Below are 23262 nucleotides of genomic sequence, written 5' to 3'. Positions count from 1 at the left end.
CATATACATATATATATATATATATATATATATATATATATATATATATATATATATATATATATATATATATATTGCCAAATTTATTAAAATCAATTAAAAGAATATTTTTAAAACTTTTATGTATGCAAAAGATTGTTAGTACAGTGGAAATGATATAAATATAATATATAAAACAAGTTCGTCGTTATTTATAAATTAATAATTAATTTATAATAATCAATTTATCAGCTCCTAATACCCACTAAAATCCAGCTCCCGAACTATATGCGTCATCGTCAGCGATTTTGGATGGTTGTGCTTCTACTACGTGGTCGATAGTGCCGGGTTGCCGGCATTTCACGATAACTTCAAGTCTCAAATGAGCCAATCTCATTTATTAGAACGTATGAAATGAAATAAGTTAATAGCAGCCAATTATTTGCTAGAAATTTATACCATTAACGGAAAAATTATATATCTCTAAAGCAATTAAATTTAAAAATAAACTCTGCGCCTCATTTCCGCTTCTGTTGTTTGTATAGTGAGGTTTGGCATAGGCAACACTGTAAAATGTTTATTACAGTCGACTTTGAATGCGCCGGTTCGAGTCTATATTTAGTTTTTACATGAAATAGATTTTTTAAAATACACAGTTACGTAATGAAATTTAGTGATTGGTAAGCCTCAATTAATTAATTATTGAGAAAGGTAAGTTAATTTTATTACCGCCTTTTTAGGTATTGATAATCAAGAGCTTAAAATGTACATAACCTCACAATTACCATCTAGTTTTATCGTGTGATATAAATCGAAATATACCAGGTTTGTGTAAAAACTAGAAAAATTATTCGAAAAATTTATGAGATAGTTGATTGTGTAAACGTAAAAGTTCTCTTCATTATTTGATTGTGAAGATATTTTTGGTTTTGATTTCTTAACGTATGTTAGAACAAACTGAACTGAACAAACTCAATAAACGTGAACATCAAAGTTTACTCTGATTATTGGTTTTTTCAATAAATCAAATAGAAATGAACATTTTTTTCTTCCCTAAATTGTAAACGTACATTTCACACTGTTTTAAAGGACGTAAGTGACAATTACAAGAAAGGTATCGATTGCTCTTGACGGGTAGTGAATTAACTTACCACCATTGGGTGGTAGTAATTTGTAAGATTAATTTTATCAACTTAAACATTATATATTCAGTTTTCAACTACAAGTAATGGGGAAATATCTTTAATTTTTTATCTCAACAACAACATTAAACAACAATGATTTATTTAGTTTTTTTTGAAATTGCCCGAAGTTCAGGTTACTTTGAAATATCTATCTTTTTACCTATGAGAAGGATGGACTTCGTTATAGAATATTCACACCATAAGCTTGAACGTGTCTTTAATACAGAAAATTTTTCGTGGAACTACTCCAAAAGCACGGTTTCTTAAGCTGCGGTTTTTGTTACCGTTTTTTGAAGTATTGAAACGTCGCCTCATACCTCTTTCTCAATTTTGTGACAGTCAAACATTATTTGCTGCTCCTTTCTAGCAATTTGGATGTCTTACTAATTGGTGATTACAATTTCTCCCAATTTATTGATGAGAGCGAGCGAAGTAGGACGTGCTACAACTGACACATAGTGCGAGGCGCTAGGCTATGTAACAGCAAGCTCCCTACACTGATGCAGAGGATATTGGGTCGTGCCCAATCGACAACAACGAAGTAGAAGATCAAGAAGAGCCTAATTTGTCATCCCGAACCAACCAGTATAAATTGGGAGATACAGGATAGTAATGAAGAAGAAAGAGCAAATTGGCTAACAAATTCTGCTAGCACCGGTTAGCAGAGTAAGTTGGTAAAGGGGAAAAAACTTTAACTGTGAGATGTGCAAGGAACTTAGAACTATCAGTGAATACGATTTTCTAATCGAATTTTGAAGCCTATAACTACTAACTTAAACTTGTGATATACTAATATAACCTCTTGGGCAAATTGATTTTTAAATTATTTGTCTCAATTAAGATTCGAAGACTTTTAATAGGGGTGTTTGTAACTTGGCTCGTGAGACGCATGCGGTTTCCGTGTCCATCTATGTCAGTTTGTGACACATAAGAACAGAACGTCAATCATGAAAGAGCTAGATTTTGAAAGCTGTGACGCTATGAGTTTTTTTTGTACTAGAAGATTGATCGTCTACAAGACACAATGACCAGACGCTTCTGAGTTACAGAATGGATACAAAACCAGATGATTTTGGAAACTTTTTATCAATGATTGAATCTCAGATTCAATACCTCTTACAATGTGGGTCGAATTTGAATTCGGACACAAACATTAAACTCCTTACTGTTGTTACGACCTTTTGGTTTCACTAACGATTTCACGACTAAAATCAAACATGTTTGATTCGTCTACATTGAATCACTCCACGTCGAAATGCACAATTATTTGGCACATATTATTATTTTTTTTTTTCTTAATGATTTGTTTTGATTTTAGGTCTCTTGTGATAGATTTTAAGTTTCGACCTATTTCGTTCTTTATCAAAATAGATCGAATCGTCAAATTTTGACCCGTTATTTTCAAATGATTTTCTATCACAAGAGACATCCGAGGAATCTGAAATATTAAAGGCATCGGTTCCCACTAATAGAGATAATTTACCACAGAAGAGAAAAAGGAGATAAAGAATTTTTGAGGCAGTAGCTCCGGAAGAAATTAATTATTCAGAAAAACCAAAAATAACAAGTAACTTGGATTTTAGGACTGATGAATTGAAAATATACTCTCCAATAATTCACAATTCTAAAGAGAAATTGATATAAGGATGACACTCCATCTGATGATGATAATGATTAAAAAACATTGATTTTATAAACTATTATGGAAATCTGTAATGTCATCAATGTTTTTTATACTTCATAATAACTTGTGAATGAATAATAATTTTAATTTTGTATCATTCTATTCAGTTTTTTTATAACTTGTTTTAAATTATTAATTCCATCAAGTTTTCCCTCACTGTATTATTTGTAATGTTCATAATTTGTAAACTAGGTTCTAAAAATATTATAAAAATGAAGTTTGCTATCAAAATGTTTTTGTTTTTCAAAAACCCATCCCTTATTTATGATAAATGTCATAGAAAGTTATTAATTATTAATTTTTTTATAGATGTCGGTAGCTACTCCGTTTGCTTTTATCGTAGAGTCAGCACCAATTAAGCCTCTCATTTGCAAATAAACATCAGTAGCATTCCGTTATAAGGGCAAGGATATTTTTTCTTCCAAAAATAAATATTAATCATAACACATCATTTTTATATCCTCAAACTTAAATCTTGTCAAAGAAAGACGATCGATATTCCAGCTCTAATAGGTTTTCTGATCCACTTGTACATTGACGGGTTTCAAATCTAATCCAGCTCGAAGGACCATGGATAGGAACTACTCAATTGTTTCTTGGTTTTCTTGAACTGGATATTATTGTTTATTCTCATATTTAAAAAAAAACCATAATATATTTTACATATCTTTCGTTAGCACATGGTTTTTTAGCGCTACCACACAGCAGAAAATGTCTTGTTACTTGTCATCTGTGACATTTCATATTCTTTACACCCAGTAAAATGATTAATTTTATTTGAATTTAATAGTTTGCATGCAATGTTAAAATTTTATTCAACTTGGATGACCTTCATTTGCAGATAGTACCTATATAGATACAGATAAAGAAAATATTTTATGAAAAGTCGCAATGTTTCATACTAAAAACATTATTAACTAGTAAGATTTTCAGGTTGCGAGTCCTCTTTTGTCTTAGTCTAAGGTTATAATCAATATTCGTTGAGGTTTCCAAGAATATGTGCTTGTACACTGTGATATAAAAGTCAATAAATCGGGACTTGAACTTAATCGTCGGTGTTGCAGGTTTTCTGCGGTTTCCCCGTGATCTGGTGAAGCGGTTCTCCAACCAAATAGCCAAAGAATAATGCAGTCGCAGCTGTACTCCCCTCCCCCATTTAAATTGAAAATAAACAAAAAAAGCAGATTCCCAAACCGAGAAAAATCGATTTTACTTAAACCAGAGCTTTTTTTTCTTTTTTTTCTGGTCAATGAATGATCGTTCGCTTTACCACTTCTAAGCCAGGATAGTACAACCCCATGCAACCACCACAACCCCAAACCCTGCAGAAGAGCAACTGCTATATTAGGGCCAAATCCTGTAGAGGTTTTAACTACATAAAGAAAATATTTTCATTGTGGACTTACACTTTTCCCGCGATCCTCACCCATGTTTAAACAAGAAGAAACTTTCGATGCTGCCAATTTGTCATGGTTTTTGGAGTGTATCCAGCAAACCTTCCTATGAAAAATTTCCTTCGTCGTACCTGAAAACCATCCAACGAATCTCTGTTTCTGACTTAAACTTAAAGGATTCTTAGAGCAGGCTTTAAGCTCAATAGTCGATTATGAAACGCACTTACACAATCAAAAACTTAAGGTTAAAAGTTACTTCAATTTCATTCTAAAACCGACAGTAAGAAGTAAAAACTTTAAGGAAATTAAACTTCCATTTATATACAAACAAAGAACTCATTATTTGTAATTCAGTACAAATTCGTTCTGACATTACATATTAATTTTAATGTTTTTTTCAGGTCAACAATGGATATATCCTCGAACTACTATGAAGTATTGGCGGATTCTTATGTAAACACAATTCTCGAATCGGGGCTACTTTTGGACGAAGACTTGCAAATTCTATTCAATTACTATAAACCTAATAACCCACTCACCTTTCCTAAATATAAACCTTCTTGTGCTATAAAATTGAGCTTAACAACTTTATTGGGCAACTTATTATTAATAAAAAAATTACATAAAGCTTTTCTGCTACCTTCCCTAGTTGCAACTGGCATAGCTACGTACTTTGAAATAAAAAAATATAAGAGACGTGCCTTTCAACAATTATTATTGCAAGATATGGTGGATAACTTTAAAAATATCAATAATTTGAATAATTTCATCAAAAAGTATATAAAAACAAGAATTGATGTTGAAAATAAAAGTCAAAATAATCTATTCAGTGGTTATACTAAACAAATCGATATATTTTTGAAAAATACCCTCTCGAATGAAAAACTGTATTTTGATAAAATGATTAAAACCATAGGAATGATTGTTAATTTCTCAGAAAATCTTGTGGATGATTTCAATTTATTCAAATACTTTCAACCGTTAAGCGATTTAAATCGATTCGATAACCTACAAGATGGATTAGATTTTTTGAATAAAACCAAAGATATTCATGTGTGGTTAACATCAAAATTATTCAGTTACTTAAGTATCATGTTCCTCTGTCCAACTGATCAACTCACTGATGAAGTATACGAAAGAATCATAGACAAACTAAATTCCTTGTTGAATTTCTTGAAACAGTATTATAATATAACAAAGAAAGAATTTTATACTTTAAGAAACATCGATGCGAAAATCAAAGAACTCAAATCAATTAAACCAAAACGTCATATCTCTAATAAACTACACAAAACATTGTTATCTGCTATTGATAATATTTCGGTTATATCTGAAAAATATCATACTATTATTACCGAGATAGAAACTACCGATGACCCGCCTTCTGAAACGTTACAAACCGCTTTAATCGATTTAAGGAATCACACATTCGCTGCGTACGAATCACTAGATCTCTTGTGTAGATTATACGGTATTCTAATCACGCAATCAACTTCCGAGAATAACGAAACCCCAAAAGTAGAACAACACTCCCGAGATTCTATAAACGTGAATTATCACCACGATGATGTAACTTATGTACCGGAAGAAAACTTCGAGCTTTATTTGGAAAAAGATTTTGATAATGCCGCTGATGAACCGAGCTCATATCAAAAAGATAATAATACTGAGACTTACTTAAGTTTGATGTTACAAGAATTAAAACAGTCTCTAGGTAAACACGAACGATTCATAGAAGCAAGAAAAAGAAGGGGTAGTATAGATGTGAATGTGGTTGCCGAAAAAATTGAAACTGTGATTCCCAGTTTCAATTTGAGCGCCTTAAAGTCTGTTAAAACAATAGATGTTGATGAATCAGATCAAATCAATGATGTAACGTTAAAGACAAATTCTTCTGAATTTCCTCCTCCTCCTCCTCCTCCTCCTCCTCCTCGATTACCAATTACTTCGTTTAATGTACAAGATTTATCTATGGAAACACTACATCCTAAATCGATGTTTGATGGTATTAAAACATTGTCAAGTCAATTGAAGATGAAGGAAGAAATATTTGAAGAATCTATAGATGGAAACGAAAAAAAAGAATGAGATAAATTCCAAGGTTTTTCTATTGATCAATAAATTATTTTTCATATTCAGTTTTATTTTAATCCCCATATACAAATATATATTTATATATATATATATATATATATATATATATATATATATATATATATATATATATATATATATATATATACATTCAATATTTCATACTCATGATATGGAAACATGAGTAATAAGTTGATACGAAACGCTGCCAGCATGATTTCAGTGTTGTTTCATTTTTTTTCATCGAACTTCAATTTAGAACTACAAGATGTCCACCGGAAAGGTATACTACTTTGTTTTACCGCCATTTTGGTAGACATTAGGGTTGATAATTCATATTTGACAGTCGTGGAGACGTGGCAGACGGATTTATTATGGAAAATATTCGATAAACCAACGTGTAATCGTTAAAACATTTTATCAAAATCAATCATCGATTATTGTGACGATGACGTTAAATTTTTGGGAGAAACACCGTGACAATAAGAAGCACTATTTATCGTGTAGTGAATGATTTCGAAGAAAGAGGGATTGCAGATGATAGGCCCAAGCATAGACCACAACGTACTGCAAGATTGAAAACATTATTGCTACTCAAGAAAGTGTTCAAAACAATCCCAATTTTCATGAAAAAATCATGAGTGACCAGGCACTTTTTCATTTGAATGGATATGTGAATAAACAGAATAGTCGGTTCTGGCCAATGGAAAACCCTCAAATTATTCATCAGTCACCTTTGCATCCATTAAAATTGACACTCTGGTGTGTAATTTGGTCAGAAGGAATCATTGTACATTACTTCTTTGAAACTGAAATCGGTCAATGGGGAGCGATATCGTGATATGATTGAAAACTTGAGGATATCTGAAAAGCAAGGCTTATGCAAACAAACCAGAAACGATGGAACAGTTCAAACAAAATATTCGTGATGAAATTAATTAAATACCTCCTCGTTCGAGGAGGCAATACGACCTTTTGAACTTTTTTTCAGTTGAGGAAAGAGATGATAGTCGCACGGAGTCAAATCTGGTGAATAAGGGGGATGTTATACTAATTCAAACCCTAAATCACGAATTTTTTGCATTACAACATGATATTTGTGTGCAGGGGCGTTGTCCTGCAAAAACAAAACACCTTTGGATAGCTTTCCGCGTCTTTTCTCTTTGATTTTTACCCGTAGAGTGGTCAGTAATGTCGAATAGTAATCTTCAGTTATTGTTCTACCCTTATCCAAAAAATCAATCATGATTAATCCATGACAATCCCAAAAACCTGGAGCAAAAACTTTTCCAGCAGATTTTTGTACTCGAAACTTCTTAGGTCTTGGAGAACCAGAGTGTTGCCATTCCATCGATTGTTGCTTTGTTTCTGGATCGTATGTACCCAAGTGTCATCCATAGTAACAATTCCGTTTAAGAAGTCTACATCGTTTTAAAATCACACAGCACAGATCGAACGCGATGCTTCTACTTACCTGCACGTTTTTGGTCAACATTCAAACATTTGGGGATCCATTTTGCAACTATTTTTCCCATGTCCAAATTGTGGTGAACCATATGATGAACGCGTTCATATGAAATATTCAGTGCTTCAGTTATCCGTTTTGGCCCAATTCGACGGTCTGATTAAATCATGTCATGAACTGCAGCGATATTTTCGGGGACTGACACAGAAACTGGCTGGATCACTTTTTTGACGTCAAACTTTACACTGACACTTCTAATAAGTTATTGTTCGTTGCTATGGTAACGCAATATTTTATTTATGCATGGAACTGGTCTAGACTAACTAGATATCAATACATCCTCGTACATTTCCGGCGGAGACTTTATTTAATAAACTCAATCAATGAATAATATAAGTCTAAATTTGTTATATGCCAAACATATAACTAACTAAAATACCAAATATTTCAACTATATTCAAATGAAATATATATCAATTTCCACCATTCGTTGGTATTAAATTACGTATATGAGAGATAGCAAATTGATCGTTTGATTGATGATCAAAATCATCAAAGTTAGATAATCCAATTCCAATGAAAACATGAATTGTTACTGTACTGTTTGGAATATTTTTTAGATATTATTTAATTGATAACCAAATTTATTAGTCAAAATTGTTACTAATGATTTCCATTCCCACAAAATATCAATCTCACAAATTTCTCTTACTTTGTAGAAAACACCAAAGTTGCCAGATACATTCATTCCGATTCTTTCCTCTTTTCTTCCTCCGAGTTTACAACGACAGCCTAATCATTAGATAAGTGTAAAAAATTCCCTTCCAATCTTAGCACATTTATAACCAGATCCGGTCTCTAATCTCAATTTCTGCTGGTTGGCCAACTTTCAAAGTTCGCCCATTTGTTACCAAATGTCACGCCAGTAGCGTACTTACTCAGTTTCTCGGAATAGAAGTTTTAAGATTTGGAATAACTCATTCATATATAATCCTCGTTTCCATTTTTTTGGAGGTTAATTTTTGTTTATTTAGAGTGTAATTTCTGATACACTATAAGTAGTTGCCTTAGAAATAGGTAAATATAGAAAAATAAGATGTGGAGTATGGTCTATGATCTCCTCTCCATTGTCTATTCCATGGAACTACCCACAAGTATCACAAAACATTTATGACAAATAGATTGAGAATAGCTTTACATTATTAGAACTGCTAGTCAATCTGAAATAAAATATGATAGTAAATATAGACGACATTTTGAAGCTGATTAGGCTACGAGTAAGGTATTTCATTGTATTTTCCACTGGTCAACTTAATTTTATCTGTACCGAAAAGATTTAAAGATTATTCGCAAAGATGTTATTGCACACATACCATGGAGCATTTCTTATCATTATCAGAACTTTCGACTGAAATTTTTCGATAATATTTATATTTGATGTAAATGCTGGATTCCATATGTCTAAATAGGTTTAAGTATTATCTTATGTACCAATAACTCATTTTCGAAGGATAATTGTCTAAGTTTCATCCCAAACTGTTGTCTTTTTGTGAAGAGGTGTTTCCTCCAAGAAAGTCTCCTTTCTAAATGGATTCCAAGCTATTTGACTTCCTGTATATGTACAATTTAAGGGTAACGGAGGGACATTTTTCTGGTCTGTTTGTGAAGGTCACGTAAATGGATCGTTAACTTGATTTCACCATATTCGCAACCATTGCTGTAGCCTGTCGATATTTGCTAAAAGAAGTTGAAATGCAATTTGAGGATCTTAGTGAAGCTATGGAAGCGGTGGACAACATCTGCGTTTATGATCAAGTTTTTTTTAGTAACCATGAAATACCAATCTTCAGGGTAGGATTAGAAGATAAGGAAATAATTTGGGGAAAGAAATTTTGTAATGTAGACCCAAGTACGAGACTTAATCAGATGCCTGACATCGGAAAATATCTTGGAGCAGTACTTTTTATCTTCATATTATTTTGGTTTTAATAGATTCTCAGTTTAGCCCGTATTGGAAGTAAACTGATCTATGGCAAGTCACTTTTTGAGCCGGTTCTCCAGGGTTAGGCATTGAGGATGGTTTTAGCTAATTTCCACTGAATTGGGAAAAAATCAGAGTATTGCATTATAAATGAATGAATAATTTTAATTCCTTTTTTAGGTAAGTGTTGAAAGAGTTTGATTGTAATCAAGTCTAAGACATTAAATATTGATTTATATTGTTTTCTCGTTCATCTCTTTCTGCTAGGCAAAAAACATTTTATGAGTGCTTTGCGAAGGCTTCTGCTTTCTCGCTGTTGCTTTTCAACCAGTGATCTTCAGGGTTGTGGATTGGTGGATTTTGAACTTAAGGACATTCTTATTTTTATGTAGCCCTCCATTCCATTCTTAGATATTGTTAGATAGAACTATGGTTATTTAATATAATTTTCAGTTCCAGAGCTGCTCTATTTAGATTGGTTTCATCTACGAACGACCTTGTATGCTGCCAAATTTATTTTATAAATTATTTTATTTTTATTATGTTAGATGTCTTCGTTTTTAACAGAGAGAATGATATGTTTTGCCAGGAAACCTGGTGGAATCTTTATGTTGGCTTTTCTACTACTTCAGTGATCTCGACATCTGTTTTCAGAGGAATATTGATGTTCAGACTTTTGATTACTCTTCTTCTGAAATTGTTGCAGGTTATGAATTTGTTGGAGTGGGTTACTCAATTATTATTTCTGTGATTAGACCAACTAATACATGAAAGTGGTCAGAAGAAAGATCAAAGTAAGAATTAGCCTCAACTGCGAGGAAACACCTTTCAGAACAAAATAGGATGATAAGTAGATTCCGTATATTATATCTATCATTTGGCCAGTGTGTTGGTTCACCTTTTGATAAATGTTTCATGTTGTTATGTTTCATTTTTTCATGAATTTGTCCACTCAGTAGTTGTTGAACGAGATTCTCTATAAACATGGTTAGCGTTGTAGTCACCACCTGCAATGTAGCGTTTTCCTAGAGTTATTCAGGATTTAGTGACCTGTTCTTGTTTTATGGCGTGTCTTGGTGGGCAATAAATACTTTTCCGTTTCGGTACAGTGTCTCTCATGGGAAATAATAAAAAAAATACAGAGAAAACTTGCTTAGAAGCAAGATCTGTGCCTATATACCAAATGTTCCAATCAGTTTTCAACTACAACTCAAATATAATCAGCAATACACAAAATATCTTTTTTCAATACGTTGTTGGAATTGTGCAAAAAAAATAACTTATCGATTAGCGTAAGTTATTCTGTTTTTTGACATTTCAGTATCATTCGGAATGAGCTGTTGATAAACTATTTGTTTCACCCTTCCTTATATTGAAAAATCCATTATTGTAAGGGAACTAGTATTCAATTATCTCACACTGAATCTACCAAACGATTTTCTGTTAAACTGGTTAGTTAGCCAAATAGTAATCGTTTTTTAGAATAAGTAGAGTAGTGGTCATGTTAAAAGAAATGAGTCGAATATTCAAAAGAAGTTCGTCAATACAATTTGAGCAGAATTTGTAAGTAAATATGCCGATTCAAAGTTCCTCAATTAAAAAAAAATCCTATGATTTCTAGTTTTTATGATAAGATACACTAAACATCTACTTTTTTGAAATAATGCCTTCTTGTTTTAATCACATAATATCGACAGTTCTGATAAGAAATTTCCACCAACAAGTACTTTCGTAGAAAAATATTGCGGATGAAAATTTCTGTTTTCTAAAATAAGCTCTTCGTCTGCATCTATTGAATTTGAAACAGATAAGATATCTGCTTCAGTTTTGTCAGTCGTTATGCATTTTAGCAGTAACACCAAATATATATAAAACACAAAATACTTACTTTTTCGTGCTACACCAGTTTCTTTGAATTTGTCTTACCTGCAACGAAAGAAAAATTAATAGTAACTAGCCTCTGGACGCCTCTCGAATTTCATGTGATAAAATTGTGTTTTCTGCTGCAAGCTCCAGACGATCATTATTTCATGCATAAGTTATAACAGCAAAACATTTTAATGTAAGTTTAGATATTAATACATTTTTCAGAATCGCAGGAGATCTGCGGAAGGAGGAATTATATAAAATGAAGTATGACGATATTAATAATACCGGAAATGTTTTAATTATCACAGTACTTTATACAAAAACTCTTGTTCAACGTCGATTTACTGTTACCGAAAGTTGCGTTTTCAGTGTTCCATGTAGTGAAATTGACAGTTCCGTACTGCAAAACACTTTCGCGACGTTCTGGAGTAGACAACTCCATCTACATCAATGTTGACAGTTGACAGTTTCACGTCGATGATTTTGCATAACCTTAAATCTTTAATTTTCTGAAATTATTTGTTTTATCCGTAGTTTTGTCTAAATTAATGGATAACAACGAATGATGATGAAAAATGAAATCTTTTTCGCAACTTCTGTTTTACTCTATTTCACTTTCGATAACTACAGTTATTTATAGCTTCTAAATTGTTTAATTTGTTCTCCCTGTAATTGAAAATATTGTACTCCATCTTCTCTTGCTATTATCATAGTTTTATTTATTCAGTTTCATATCAATTTCATTCATTTCCGTATATAATATTTGCAGATTATTACTGAAATCAATGATACGTCTTTCCTATAACAAAAGTTTCTTAGCTCACCCTTTCCCGAGATATCATCCTTAAGACTGAAATTGAGCTTTATATTTTTTTTTCTAAAAAATCAATAATGAACCATTGAACAAAAAAGAACACGTTGGAGGGTATGCACAGCGTTAACATCTAATACACTTTACGTAATAACACACGAAACTACTTAGTACGAAAATCGAACTAAGCCAGCTGTGGAATAGTCACCGAGTATTTCTTAATATCACAACTCATTATCAGTGAGCAAAACCCTTGTTAAACAGTGTTAGTATTGAAAACGGTAGTTTAGTACACATCCTTGTTCAACACTTATCTTTGTGGTGAATTTTCTTCTTCGTTTCTACATTTTTATCACTTTTGCATATTATTTCTGTCATTGCTATGATCTTTATATCTATATAAAGAATTTTGAGTACGTTAAACAGATCTTTCCTCATTAATTGACCTAAGGCCAGTTCCTATTAACTACGTCCTATTGCTTCAGTTCCAGCAATTGCCAAGGTCATGAAAAAAGACGTGAACCAGCAAATAATGAGTCTGGTACCATCATCAGCAACCATAGAAAAATATGGGAGATTTCAAGCAATCGCACGGTTCTGGCATGGCAACTTTCTAAGTAAATTAACCTAACGGCTAGCTTAGTAGCTTTCTAAAAGACAAAGTCATCCAGGTCGCTCTCGATAAACACACCTCAGAAAGGTTTGAGGTCCACGCTGGCATTCCCTAGAGATTCATCTTGTTATCTACTCTGTTTATTCTGAATATCAAAAGATCTACTCGATAAAACTGTAAACTCGATCTATAGCATCGCTGACCATTTCACACTGATGTCTTCCAAATTAACCGCCCCAATAAACTTGGCTTACACCCAAATAAAATAACATCATCACCGAGAATTTGCTTGCAGTTTCTCAAAAATTTTCCAAGACTAGAAAGCTCTATATTCAGCAACTGTCTTTAACTCTCCACAAGATTAGTCCATTTTTTGAGTATTGCTCGTACATCTGGAGTTGGACTCCCAAGTATACTCTGAGGATGCTCGACCCAATACTACTTATAGGCGATCCAGAGTTGACCAAAAACTTGGACAGTTTGAAGCATAGACGAAAGTTCGTACACCTGTCTGTTTTACCGATACTACCACGGCTCCTCTGGCTGTTCAAAATAATCATATCTAGAGCAGTACTTTGGAAACCTAGTTGACAGGCAGACATGGTTTATAAACATCGAGTTCGCCAGCAGAGGCTCGGAACTTTAATTTATCGGGACTCCTTTCTTTGGAGAAGTGCAAGTCTGTTGAATCAGCCACCAAGGCAAGTCGTTTCCTAACACTATAATCTACAACCCGAAGCTCCAGATCAATATCCACAGGCATCTTCACACGGCAGCCACCACTCGAACTACTCAACTGTAATGGGGTTTACCCACTTATCCTTGCTTTTTACATAAAAAAAAAAGAAATTTATACAGTATAAATGAATCTCACTATTCTCACCATTGTTTAAATCAGACCTTTTGTGATCTTTCTATTTCTAAATCTACTGTTTGAATTTTTTAAAAATGACTCCAGATCCATTTCAAATTTCTTTCTCCATTATTGTTGTTGGTAGGTAATATCTCGGTAGTTAGTATAATTTTATATATCTTCACTTTCACACATAGGTAGTATGAATTCCAATCTTGTAATATTATGTCATAATGATTAATCCCGGTCAATGATTCCGTTAGTTATTTATTCCCTACTGAACACAATGTTTCACTACTACTACTAAACCACTTCAGAGACTGAAGGTAAACAGTTTATACCTTCAGTCTCTGAAGACGATAACTTGGTTATCGAAACGCGCCCCAAAAAGTTTAACTGTGTGTGTTGGCGTGAACAGTGTGTTCATAATAATTATCACTAACGGTTTCAAAAATTCCAACTTAGTTACTTATTTCCTATTTGTTTTATATTCTTCATTATTTCATTAGATATAGTGTCTTTCCCAGGCGCTTTTTCTAGGTCTAATAATTTAATTGTTTCTGTTACTTTTTTCTTACATAATTTATTTCCTTACTTTTATGGCAATTTTCATAAACTGTTATCAACAAGGTTTCTCTTCTAACACTATTTATAGACTCTGATTATATGAATTTGTTAAAAAGAAACAGAAAATTCCAAGTTTTCACTTTATATTGCTCTTCTCACTTCATTCGTTTTTCCTCGTCAAGTAAATTTTTAGAGTACGCATCTGGAATTGTTGAAGGGTTTTTTTTCGTCGTAGGTGACAGGACTGTAATCTTCGTCCTGAATTTATGTCTCGGAAAGAGTTATTAGTTCTCAATTTTTTGCTTTTCGCACATATGGCGAGTCGACCTCCATAATCTTTGAAATGTGGTGAAATCATCAATCATTGATAGTTTGGTAATTTTTTAATGCATTTTGCTTCTAAGCAAATACTATTAGACAAATAGAAAATCGTCTTTCGCTAATAAATGACATGAAAGTTCTATAGTACAATTTCTTTACGATATACTGGGTGTTATTATTTATATATATATATATATATATATATATATATATATATATATATATATATATATATATATATAAGACAATTTCCAATATATCTGTGGTTTTGGTGACACAGTCAATCAAACACAATTGTGTTTCTCTGTAAGAAAAGAGATTTATTGTTATTAACATGTAAACTAAAAATTACATGAAACAAAAGTATGCACCTATTTAGTACTAAACAAATATTTCATACCTGTAAGAAAAGAAACGACATTTAATGTTATTATTAACAATGTCCGTTCCAAAATCACAAATTAAAATAAACTTAAAAATGAAATTGTTTTCCAGCACACAATCACACAACAAGACATTCGAGGTTATGCCCTGCTTCCCATCGATGACAGTGACAGATCATCTGTCACAAACGGACTTTATGTGACGTACGGCAAAATAACACGCAAAAGAAAATTATATTTTTCTTATATATATATATATATATATATATATATATATATATATATATATATATATATATATATATATATACGCATAAAATACGCATGCGCCAAATTTTAACAACTATCAGCTGTGTAACATGAAGCCTACTCTTTGTAATGCTATGTCTACGGTATCTATAGACAAACCAATGTAGCCATTGCATGCCTTTATATAGGGCCTGTTTTTTCTTTTGCTGTAAAAATGATGTGAAGTGAAATTTCCGATGAAACTGCAACTGAAATTTGTTGAAACACGTATATGGTGATGAGTATTTGACGCATCCACGCGTTTTTGAGTGGTTTGAACGTGTTTCAAGATGGCCGAGAAGATGTTGAAGATGATTCACGTTCGGGTCTTCCTTCCATAATGATCTCGTTCGATCTGACCGTGAGCTACGTATTCGAGCGATTCCTTAATCTATAGGAATTGCCAAAGAATGTGTGTGACAAATTTTACATGAGTTTTTCAACATGAGAAAATTGTGTGAAAAACTGCTGTCTAGAATCCTCACATTTGAATAACAAGAAGTTCGCAAAAATATTTTGATTGACACTTTGAATGCGATTGAAAATAAGTCAAACTTATTAGCAAGGGTTAGAAAATCAAATCTGCATTAAAAGGAACAAGATTTGAGTCTGATTAAGCTGTGAAAGGAAAAGCGCCGCGCGTCCTGAAGTTACTGACAGAAAAAGATTTCTGCATTTTTTCGAATAATGGAAGATTCGCATGGAGCCATAATGTTATATCACCAGTCTTGTAATTTAATAGCCAGTTCTCGTATATAAAAATTTAGAATCATTTAGTATGGATTATCATTTATAATATCACAGGAGTTTAGAAAATAATAGATTACACGAAAAATCTCGAGATCACAGCTCCAGTAGTTTTTTTAACGATTACTTCGAGTTGCGAGCTAAAAATAATGATCGATTAGTTTCGATTGGTCGATTCGCTATAATGAACTGACGGGTTATGATAAATTATGGATTTAGTATTTATACTGAATGTACAAGTTCTGGCTATCAAATAACGAGGCTAGTGACGAAAAAGGGTTTTATTATAAAAATTATTCTACACTCGAATGCTCCCTTTCAATATACTCTCTTCCCCTCGCCACACTCCTTTCCATACGTTTTTTCCATTGATGAAGGTAGTGCTGGAAGTCTTCTTTGGCGAGGTTCTTTAGGAGCTCTGCCGTTTTTTGCTTTACCACTGCCATCGACTCAAATTCGGGTCCCTTTCAAAGCAGATATTTCTCTAGCCTTCCAAAAAAATCTGAGCAGAGCCGTTGACGCAAGAGCTTTTGGTCAGGTGTTAGATTTTTTGGCACCAACTTCGCACAGACTTTTATCATGTGTAATTCCTCGTGTGAAATTTTTCTAACCGTTTCTTTATCGGCGTTTACAGCTACGGAAATCACCCGGATGCTCATTCAACGATCTGCACGCACAATTTGGTTGATTTTGGTCACTATTTCCGAAGTTGAAACAGTCACAGGACGATCTGGAAGCTGGTCATCTTTAGTAGTCTCTCGGATCTTACTAAAACGCTTACACCAATCAAAAACAAGCGCACAATATAGAGAAGGCCTCTTGCAACTATTTATAGCACTCAGTAGGAATTTTTTCGATTTAACGAGAAATTTGAGATTGATACAATTATCAATGTATATGTATGAATTAAGTGATTAATGAAGCACTATTCAGAATGAGCAGATAGTTCGGAAAATTATAAAAACTCATGACATAAATAAATTGGCTGCACTTATCTCTTGCGTATAGGAATAAAAAGATGTGATCATTTTAGTTTTTATTTTTATTTTGAAAGTATACATTATTTTTATGAAATTATTATGGCTATATAGCAGCGCCGCTATTTCACATACTTAGAATCCAGACAACAATAAAACCAAGCTGCAATATACATTTAGAAATTGGATTTGATTTCCAGACCTGTATGTAAGACCGTTGTGAAAACTCAATATTGAGAATACCTTCAACAGATAAAAACTTTATCTCGCATACTAATTGGTTTTTGAATATAATTGAATCAGAGTAAAGGTTGAAGCTAGTTATGTCAATGACATTAGCAATTATATTTTTCCCATCGCTACAAGCTGAAACGCGATCTCAACTGCTTCGTACATAATTGTTCTCAATACCCAATTATCAAATCGCCCAACAGCTACTCAGCAATATTCATAATGCCCAGATATTATGATGAATTATGAAGTTTGAATAAGTATTAATTATATGATTCGATTTGATTTGTCATTATTTATATTGACCGGGAATTAGGAGCAGTGCCCTGATTATTCACTTGGCACATATATAAGTGAAACATTGTTATCTGTAGATGTGCTTAATCTCTATATTGTGTTTGTGTTCATAGCTTAGCTTTAAATTTGACTTAAGAGACACAGTTACTTAATGACCAGTAATTTTAATAGCTTCTTCATATCAAATTACAGTCTTCTTCTTATTACTGTCACAAACAATTCGTTTCTAGTGATATTTGGTATTTTTTGCCCAATACCTTCTGTAGTAGACGGACTGAACAGTTATTTTGACATTCCTTTTTCGATATTTACTATTTAGATGCAATGGTAGGGTTTTCTGTGCCCTGTGCAAGGGGATACGGAATGTCATCATATATAAAAACTCCCACGCCTAAACATATCGTAACTTATTAAGATTATTTTCTAATTCTATTAAAAAACAATCGCTTCACTTTCTTCTAATCATCTCACATATCACTTCAGCTGCAGAACTGGAATTCATTTTATCTGGAAGCACTAATTATATTCTTTAGGCGTTCGAAAACTATGTCTGCAAATGGATATATTTCTTATTGAAATGTTTGGAATACTTTTTCTGTAGAAGTTTCGCGGAAATATTCGAAATAGTTCCCACAACTCCCTCCTTATAATCGGTGCGATTAGTTGGCGCTGTAATTCAGTGTTCGAACTCACCCCAAGAAATTTTCAGCATATTCAAAGGCATTGCAGATCCAATCGCTTCGTTCATTTCTAATCTTGGTGTTATTTCTGTGAAACATTGTCAAACGCTCGATCGAAACATCTTCACGACGCTGTTTTTGTTCCATCGTGAGTAAGCACGGTACCCACCTTGCACACTGTTTTCTAATGTCGAGATTTTCAGTTAATATGCGATGTACCACACTTCTTGAGATGCCTACTATGTCTGATAACTTGCAGCACTGTGAGTTGACGACCATCAAGCATCGCTTTGTGGATTTTCTTCAACATTTCTGGATTCGTTACCTCATTTGATCGACCACTGCGATACTGGTCTTCACAGGTCGTACGGCCTCGTTTAAACTCCCCCGAGAAATTTTTACCATATTCAAAGGTGTTACAGATCCAATTGCTTAGCTTATTTCTAAGCTAGGTGTTATTTCTTTGAAACATTGTCAAACACTCGATAGAAACATCTTCACGACGCTGTTTTTGTTCCATCGTGAGTAAACTCGGTACCCATCTTTCGGCACAGCTTTCCAAATGTCCAAATTTTCAGTTAATATGCGATGTATTGCACTTTTTGAGATGTCTACTATGTCTGATGGCTTGCGTACTTCCAGTCGACGATCATCCAGCACCGCTTTTTGGATTTTTCAAGCAACTACCGTAATCTTTAGGTCAGGTCAGGTACTTCTGGAACCATCTTCGTATATGATATGCAATTAAATCGACTCTACCCGTATATCCATACCTGATTTTAATAGAGTTGGATTATATATGATTCCAACACCTTTGTGTCAGTATATTTCAAGCTTTGGAATGGTGTGTATTGAAAGCAAATGTATTTTATAAAATTCAACTGTCTTTTTTTAACTAAGTAACTGTTATCAACATTGAAGGAGTTTGCCACTTTTTCCTAAGCCGCCGTTGGCGTTCGGAGCCATCCGTGGGCGTAGTATTGGAGCTTCAGTAGCACTGTGTCTTCTTCAACTACACATATTTCACTACCTCCTACGGCTGCTCTAAACATTTTTTCCAATAATGTCGTGACCATACAAGAATTTCATATTCAACGCACTCCATACTATTTATTATAAGAATAACCCAATAAATGATGATTAAAAGAAAACAAAACAATTGTACTCTAAGAAGTAGAGACTAGTCTCAATACGTTACGTCCTGATTAAATCGAAGCGTGGGTATTTTTAGACATGAAAAAACTATTAGAACCGCCTAGTAGGGCGGGCAAATATAATTTTTAAGGATACTATTATTATAAGGACGCCACTGTTCTGCAAATTTTACTCTCTGAATTATCTGCATTAAAAATTCTATTGGAAAAACCATTAAAACTATTTTAACAATAATTTCGGCTGCCGAACTAAACAGAGGCTTTGTGTTAGATTAGGATTTTAATATAATTTAATTCCTGTATTCATCAGTGACCTGGAAACGATAAAACGTTTGTAGTTGAATTTGAAAAACGCGTTTAACGTCAGATTAAATTTACATTTTTTCACAGAACTGGAAGAATGATTTGGCGATTAGGCTAAAGTTTGAATTATTCAGTATTCCTAACGTAGTTTTAGTACCCGAACGGACTTTTGTTGGAATTTCAATTACGAAACAACTTGAATCTATATTTTAGAATAATAAGCTGCATGAGTAATTAGGTTATCAATACAAAATTGAATCACGCGCATTGGGTCGGATTTAAGGGTAGTTATACCGGGGCTATTGCTACAGGATCTTATAGAAGGAGAGATATCATACAATAGAAACTTTAAAATAAACGATTTATTTTGGAAGTAAATGTAAGGTTCGGTTTGGTAACACTAAATTTCAGATAATTCTCAGTAGCGATGATATTTTCATGTTTGTTAAATTCTGAAAGAGACGAAGGGTGTGGGGACAAAAACTGTTTGTTTCAATTTAATTATTTGCATAATTACAATTTTCCTCGCCTTTCTAACAACAATAACTCTTGATATACGAAGGTTCACTCTTGTCAAAAGTAAAATATGACTGGTTGTCGATAATGATTTACAAAACTTTAGCGGAAGAAAACTCGCTATCGCTGAAACTAAATTTTGATTTTTCTTCCATTGGTGGATTCTCATAATAATTGAATGTCTATTTCATTGATTCTTGAACTACTTTCTGCTCCTTAAGAATGTTGCTTTCATATTTTTTATCAATTTTGAATTTTATGGTCAATTTTCGCAAACCGACTCCAAGTTTTCAGTCAGCCGCTTTAACCAAAGCTTCTATCTGATCCCGACTTTGTTTCAATCAAAATGTCTCTCTCAACAGGCTGAAATATAACGTAAATTGCTTGTATGGCTACTCCCATTTTTACAACGTGATTAATCGTAAACGATTTCCTCAGATCTTGATTTTGTTCATAAAGCCAATATTATACGTCGTTCATTTTCCTTTTTCATACTTGGAATTGGACTTAATGATAAATAGATGATAATCATTTTTGTGCAACGCCTGATCTCAAGGACGGAGGAACCAAGTCAATATGACAAATAACGACACATTCAATGTTATTTTTGATATCATCAAAATTAGATAGAAAATTCTTTGGTCATACGAAACTGCAATGTTAGAATAGCTTAGGCGATAGCTTTTGTGGTTGTACCTATCAACGGCAAAACCTGCTAGTTAGTTGCATTTGATGAAGCAAACATTTTCTTCAGTAGTGATGAATTGTAATTCAACGATTCTTTGTATGATTGTTAAGAAGAAGATGCTGATGTTGAAAATCTCGAGACAGATGGTGAACAAGATGTACCAGAGATCCAGGACAAAATATAAAGAGATTATATAGAGAAAAATACTTATTTTTTTTGGTGAAGATACATGGCATAAGCATCTTGTTGATAAGCGAATGTATCATGTAGTTACGAATCTAATAACATCAAAAAATCACGAAATTAGAAAAATAGCACCTCAGAATTTTTTTCGACAGCTACCAAAATTAATTTTCAGGCAATCTTCTTTGGAAATCACTTTTGACCCGTTAGGTGCTTTAAGATCACGTAGTGGGCAAAATATAACCAAGATGGACGACTATGGGGGCTTTTCGGCCCAGAAAGCAACATGTACGTGTATATAGTGTCAACATTTTTCGAGAAAACCAACAAAAAATATGATAGCGAACATAAAAGGTGTATGTTAAATGACACGAGAGTGGGGTACAAGCGAGAGATGGGTAGAAAGAGGATGAATAGATGAAACTCGATCACTCTATCCCTGTGCCATCGGTAGACCCACTCACCTTCCATCCATGTTTTTCTTGGTCTTCCTGTTTATAAGTTTTCTGGTGGTATCCAACTGAAAACTTTTTTGGGTAGTCTTGCTTCTATGATTCTGTAAATATTCCCGTACCATACCAGTTGTTTCCTTTCTCTACACATTATGACTGCTCATTCTACACACATTTGTTCCTTAATTATCTTATTTATCCCTTTTCCAATCGATTGATGTTGCAGATGGTCTTCTTGCGTCTATGTCTGTAGCTCCTATTTTCCTTTCCATTTGGTGCTTCAATCGTCACGTCTCTGCTCCATATAATTACATGCTTTTGATCTTGTTGTTATATTTTTTTGCTTTCCTGTTTTTGCCTATCTCTCTACTCAATAGAATTCCATTAAGTAGTTTTATTATCTGTTTTGCCTTGTTTACTTTCGATTTAATTCCCGCAGCATCCGTACTTATGTTAAAATTCTTAAAGTTTTATTATTATCCAGAACAAGATCTGTGGTCTATTCACCAACGTAGAGATATTGTAATTTTGTAATATTGATTTGAGAACCCTATTTTTCGGATTTTTTTACGCCATGCTTTCGAACTCCCTTCTCTTGTTTACACATATCATCTGATCATCAGCTGCTTTACTATTTTTCAGATGTTTAATTTTATTATTTTCCCTTCGATTTCTAATTCGTTATTCGTCAGAAGTAGTTTTCGAACCATTCATTTGTCGGAATCAACTGCAACGGACTATTGAGTTTTTCATCGGTTTTCACTTTTTAAATAAATCTCTAAGCTTATCTACATCTCTTTCTTCAAATATATGTTTCAATTTCTTAACATTTCTGATCCTATTGTTCTTTTTTCGACTCTCCTACTCAAGTTTTCAAGTCTTCTTAGTCCTTTGTTTTCACCCATTTTTGATATAATTTCTTTTTTCTATAAACTGTTACTGTTTTACCAATTTTTAATGAAGATTAAGTTGTTTTTCTGTTTCTTGATTTCTTGACGTATTAAGGAATATTGTAGGTTTGAAGATGTTATAGTCAAAAACGACGCAAACACCACTGTACAGTCTATCATCTTTAATTTTTCCCAGTGATGATTAATACCGTTTTTATAATAAGAATCGTCAATTTCCTCAAAATAGTCAATAACTGCCGATATCATCTCTTGTTGAAAATATTTGATCACCAAGGCGTGTTTTTAAGTCTGGAAACAGAAAATAAACTTCTTCCTTTTCAGTCCATTGCATTGATTGTTGTTTAGTTTTGATTGTAAAGAAATGAACCCACGTTTTATCCACAATTAAGGAACAGGCTTTATTACTGTGAAACATTGAGATAACATTCGATAGAAACATCTTCGCGAAGCTGTTTTTGTTCCATTGTAAGCAAAGGCGGCACCCATCGTGTGCAACCCGTTCTCTTGTCCAAATTTTTAGTTAGTATGCGATGTATCGCTTTATTGAAATGCCTACTATTTCAGCTTTTATATTGGTTGGGCTAATGCCTTCCAAATAAAAGTATTGTATCACATGAGGATGATCAATTTTTCCATG

The 23262-nt window shown here is 33.1% G+C and overlaps 2 protein-coding genes across 8 annotated transcripts in view; one reads left to right on the top strand and one right to left on the bottom strand.

Annotated features, from left to right (window-relative positions):
• The window catches only part of LOC130448472 (complexin), a 535599-nt gene that overhangs the window by 181766 nt on the left and 330571 nt on the right, over positions 1–23262 (bottom strand). The gene's annotated exons all lie outside the window — the stretch shown is intronic.
• Positions 264–6373, top strand: LOC130448470 (uncharacterized). 3 transcript variants are annotated; one of them, XR_008910336.1, is made up of 2 exons: positions 264–690; positions 2482–3141. XR_008910336.1 is itself a non-coding variant. In XM_056785879.1 (2 exons), the coding sequence occupies exons 1-2, from the start codon at positions 643–645 to the stop codon at positions 6327–6329; spliced, it is 1704 nt and encodes a 567-aa protein (XP_056641857.1). In that variant the 5' UTR covers positions 264–642; the 3' UTR covers positions 6330–6373. The 3 variants fall into 3 exon arrangements, 2 of the variants coding, with proteins under 2 accessions (XP_056641857.1, XP_056641858.1); XM_056785879.1 differs by lacking the exon at positions 2482–3141 and adding an exon at positions 4643–6373 and having other exon boundaries at positions 264–659; XM_056785880.1 differs by lacking the exon at positions 2482–3141 and adding an exon at positions 4643–6373.

This window comes from Diorhabda sublineata, chromosome 8 (assembly GCF_026230105.1).
Source record: "Diorhabda sublineata isolate icDioSubl1.1 chromosome 8, icDioSubl1.1, whole genome shotgun sequence".
Classification (NCBI taxonomy): domain Eukaryota; kingdom Metazoa; phylum Arthropoda; class Insecta; order Coleoptera; family Chrysomelidae; genus Diorhabda; species Diorhabda sublineata.
Note: the sequence above shows the minus strand (reverse complement) of the source record. Positions and strands in the feature narration are given on the sequence as shown.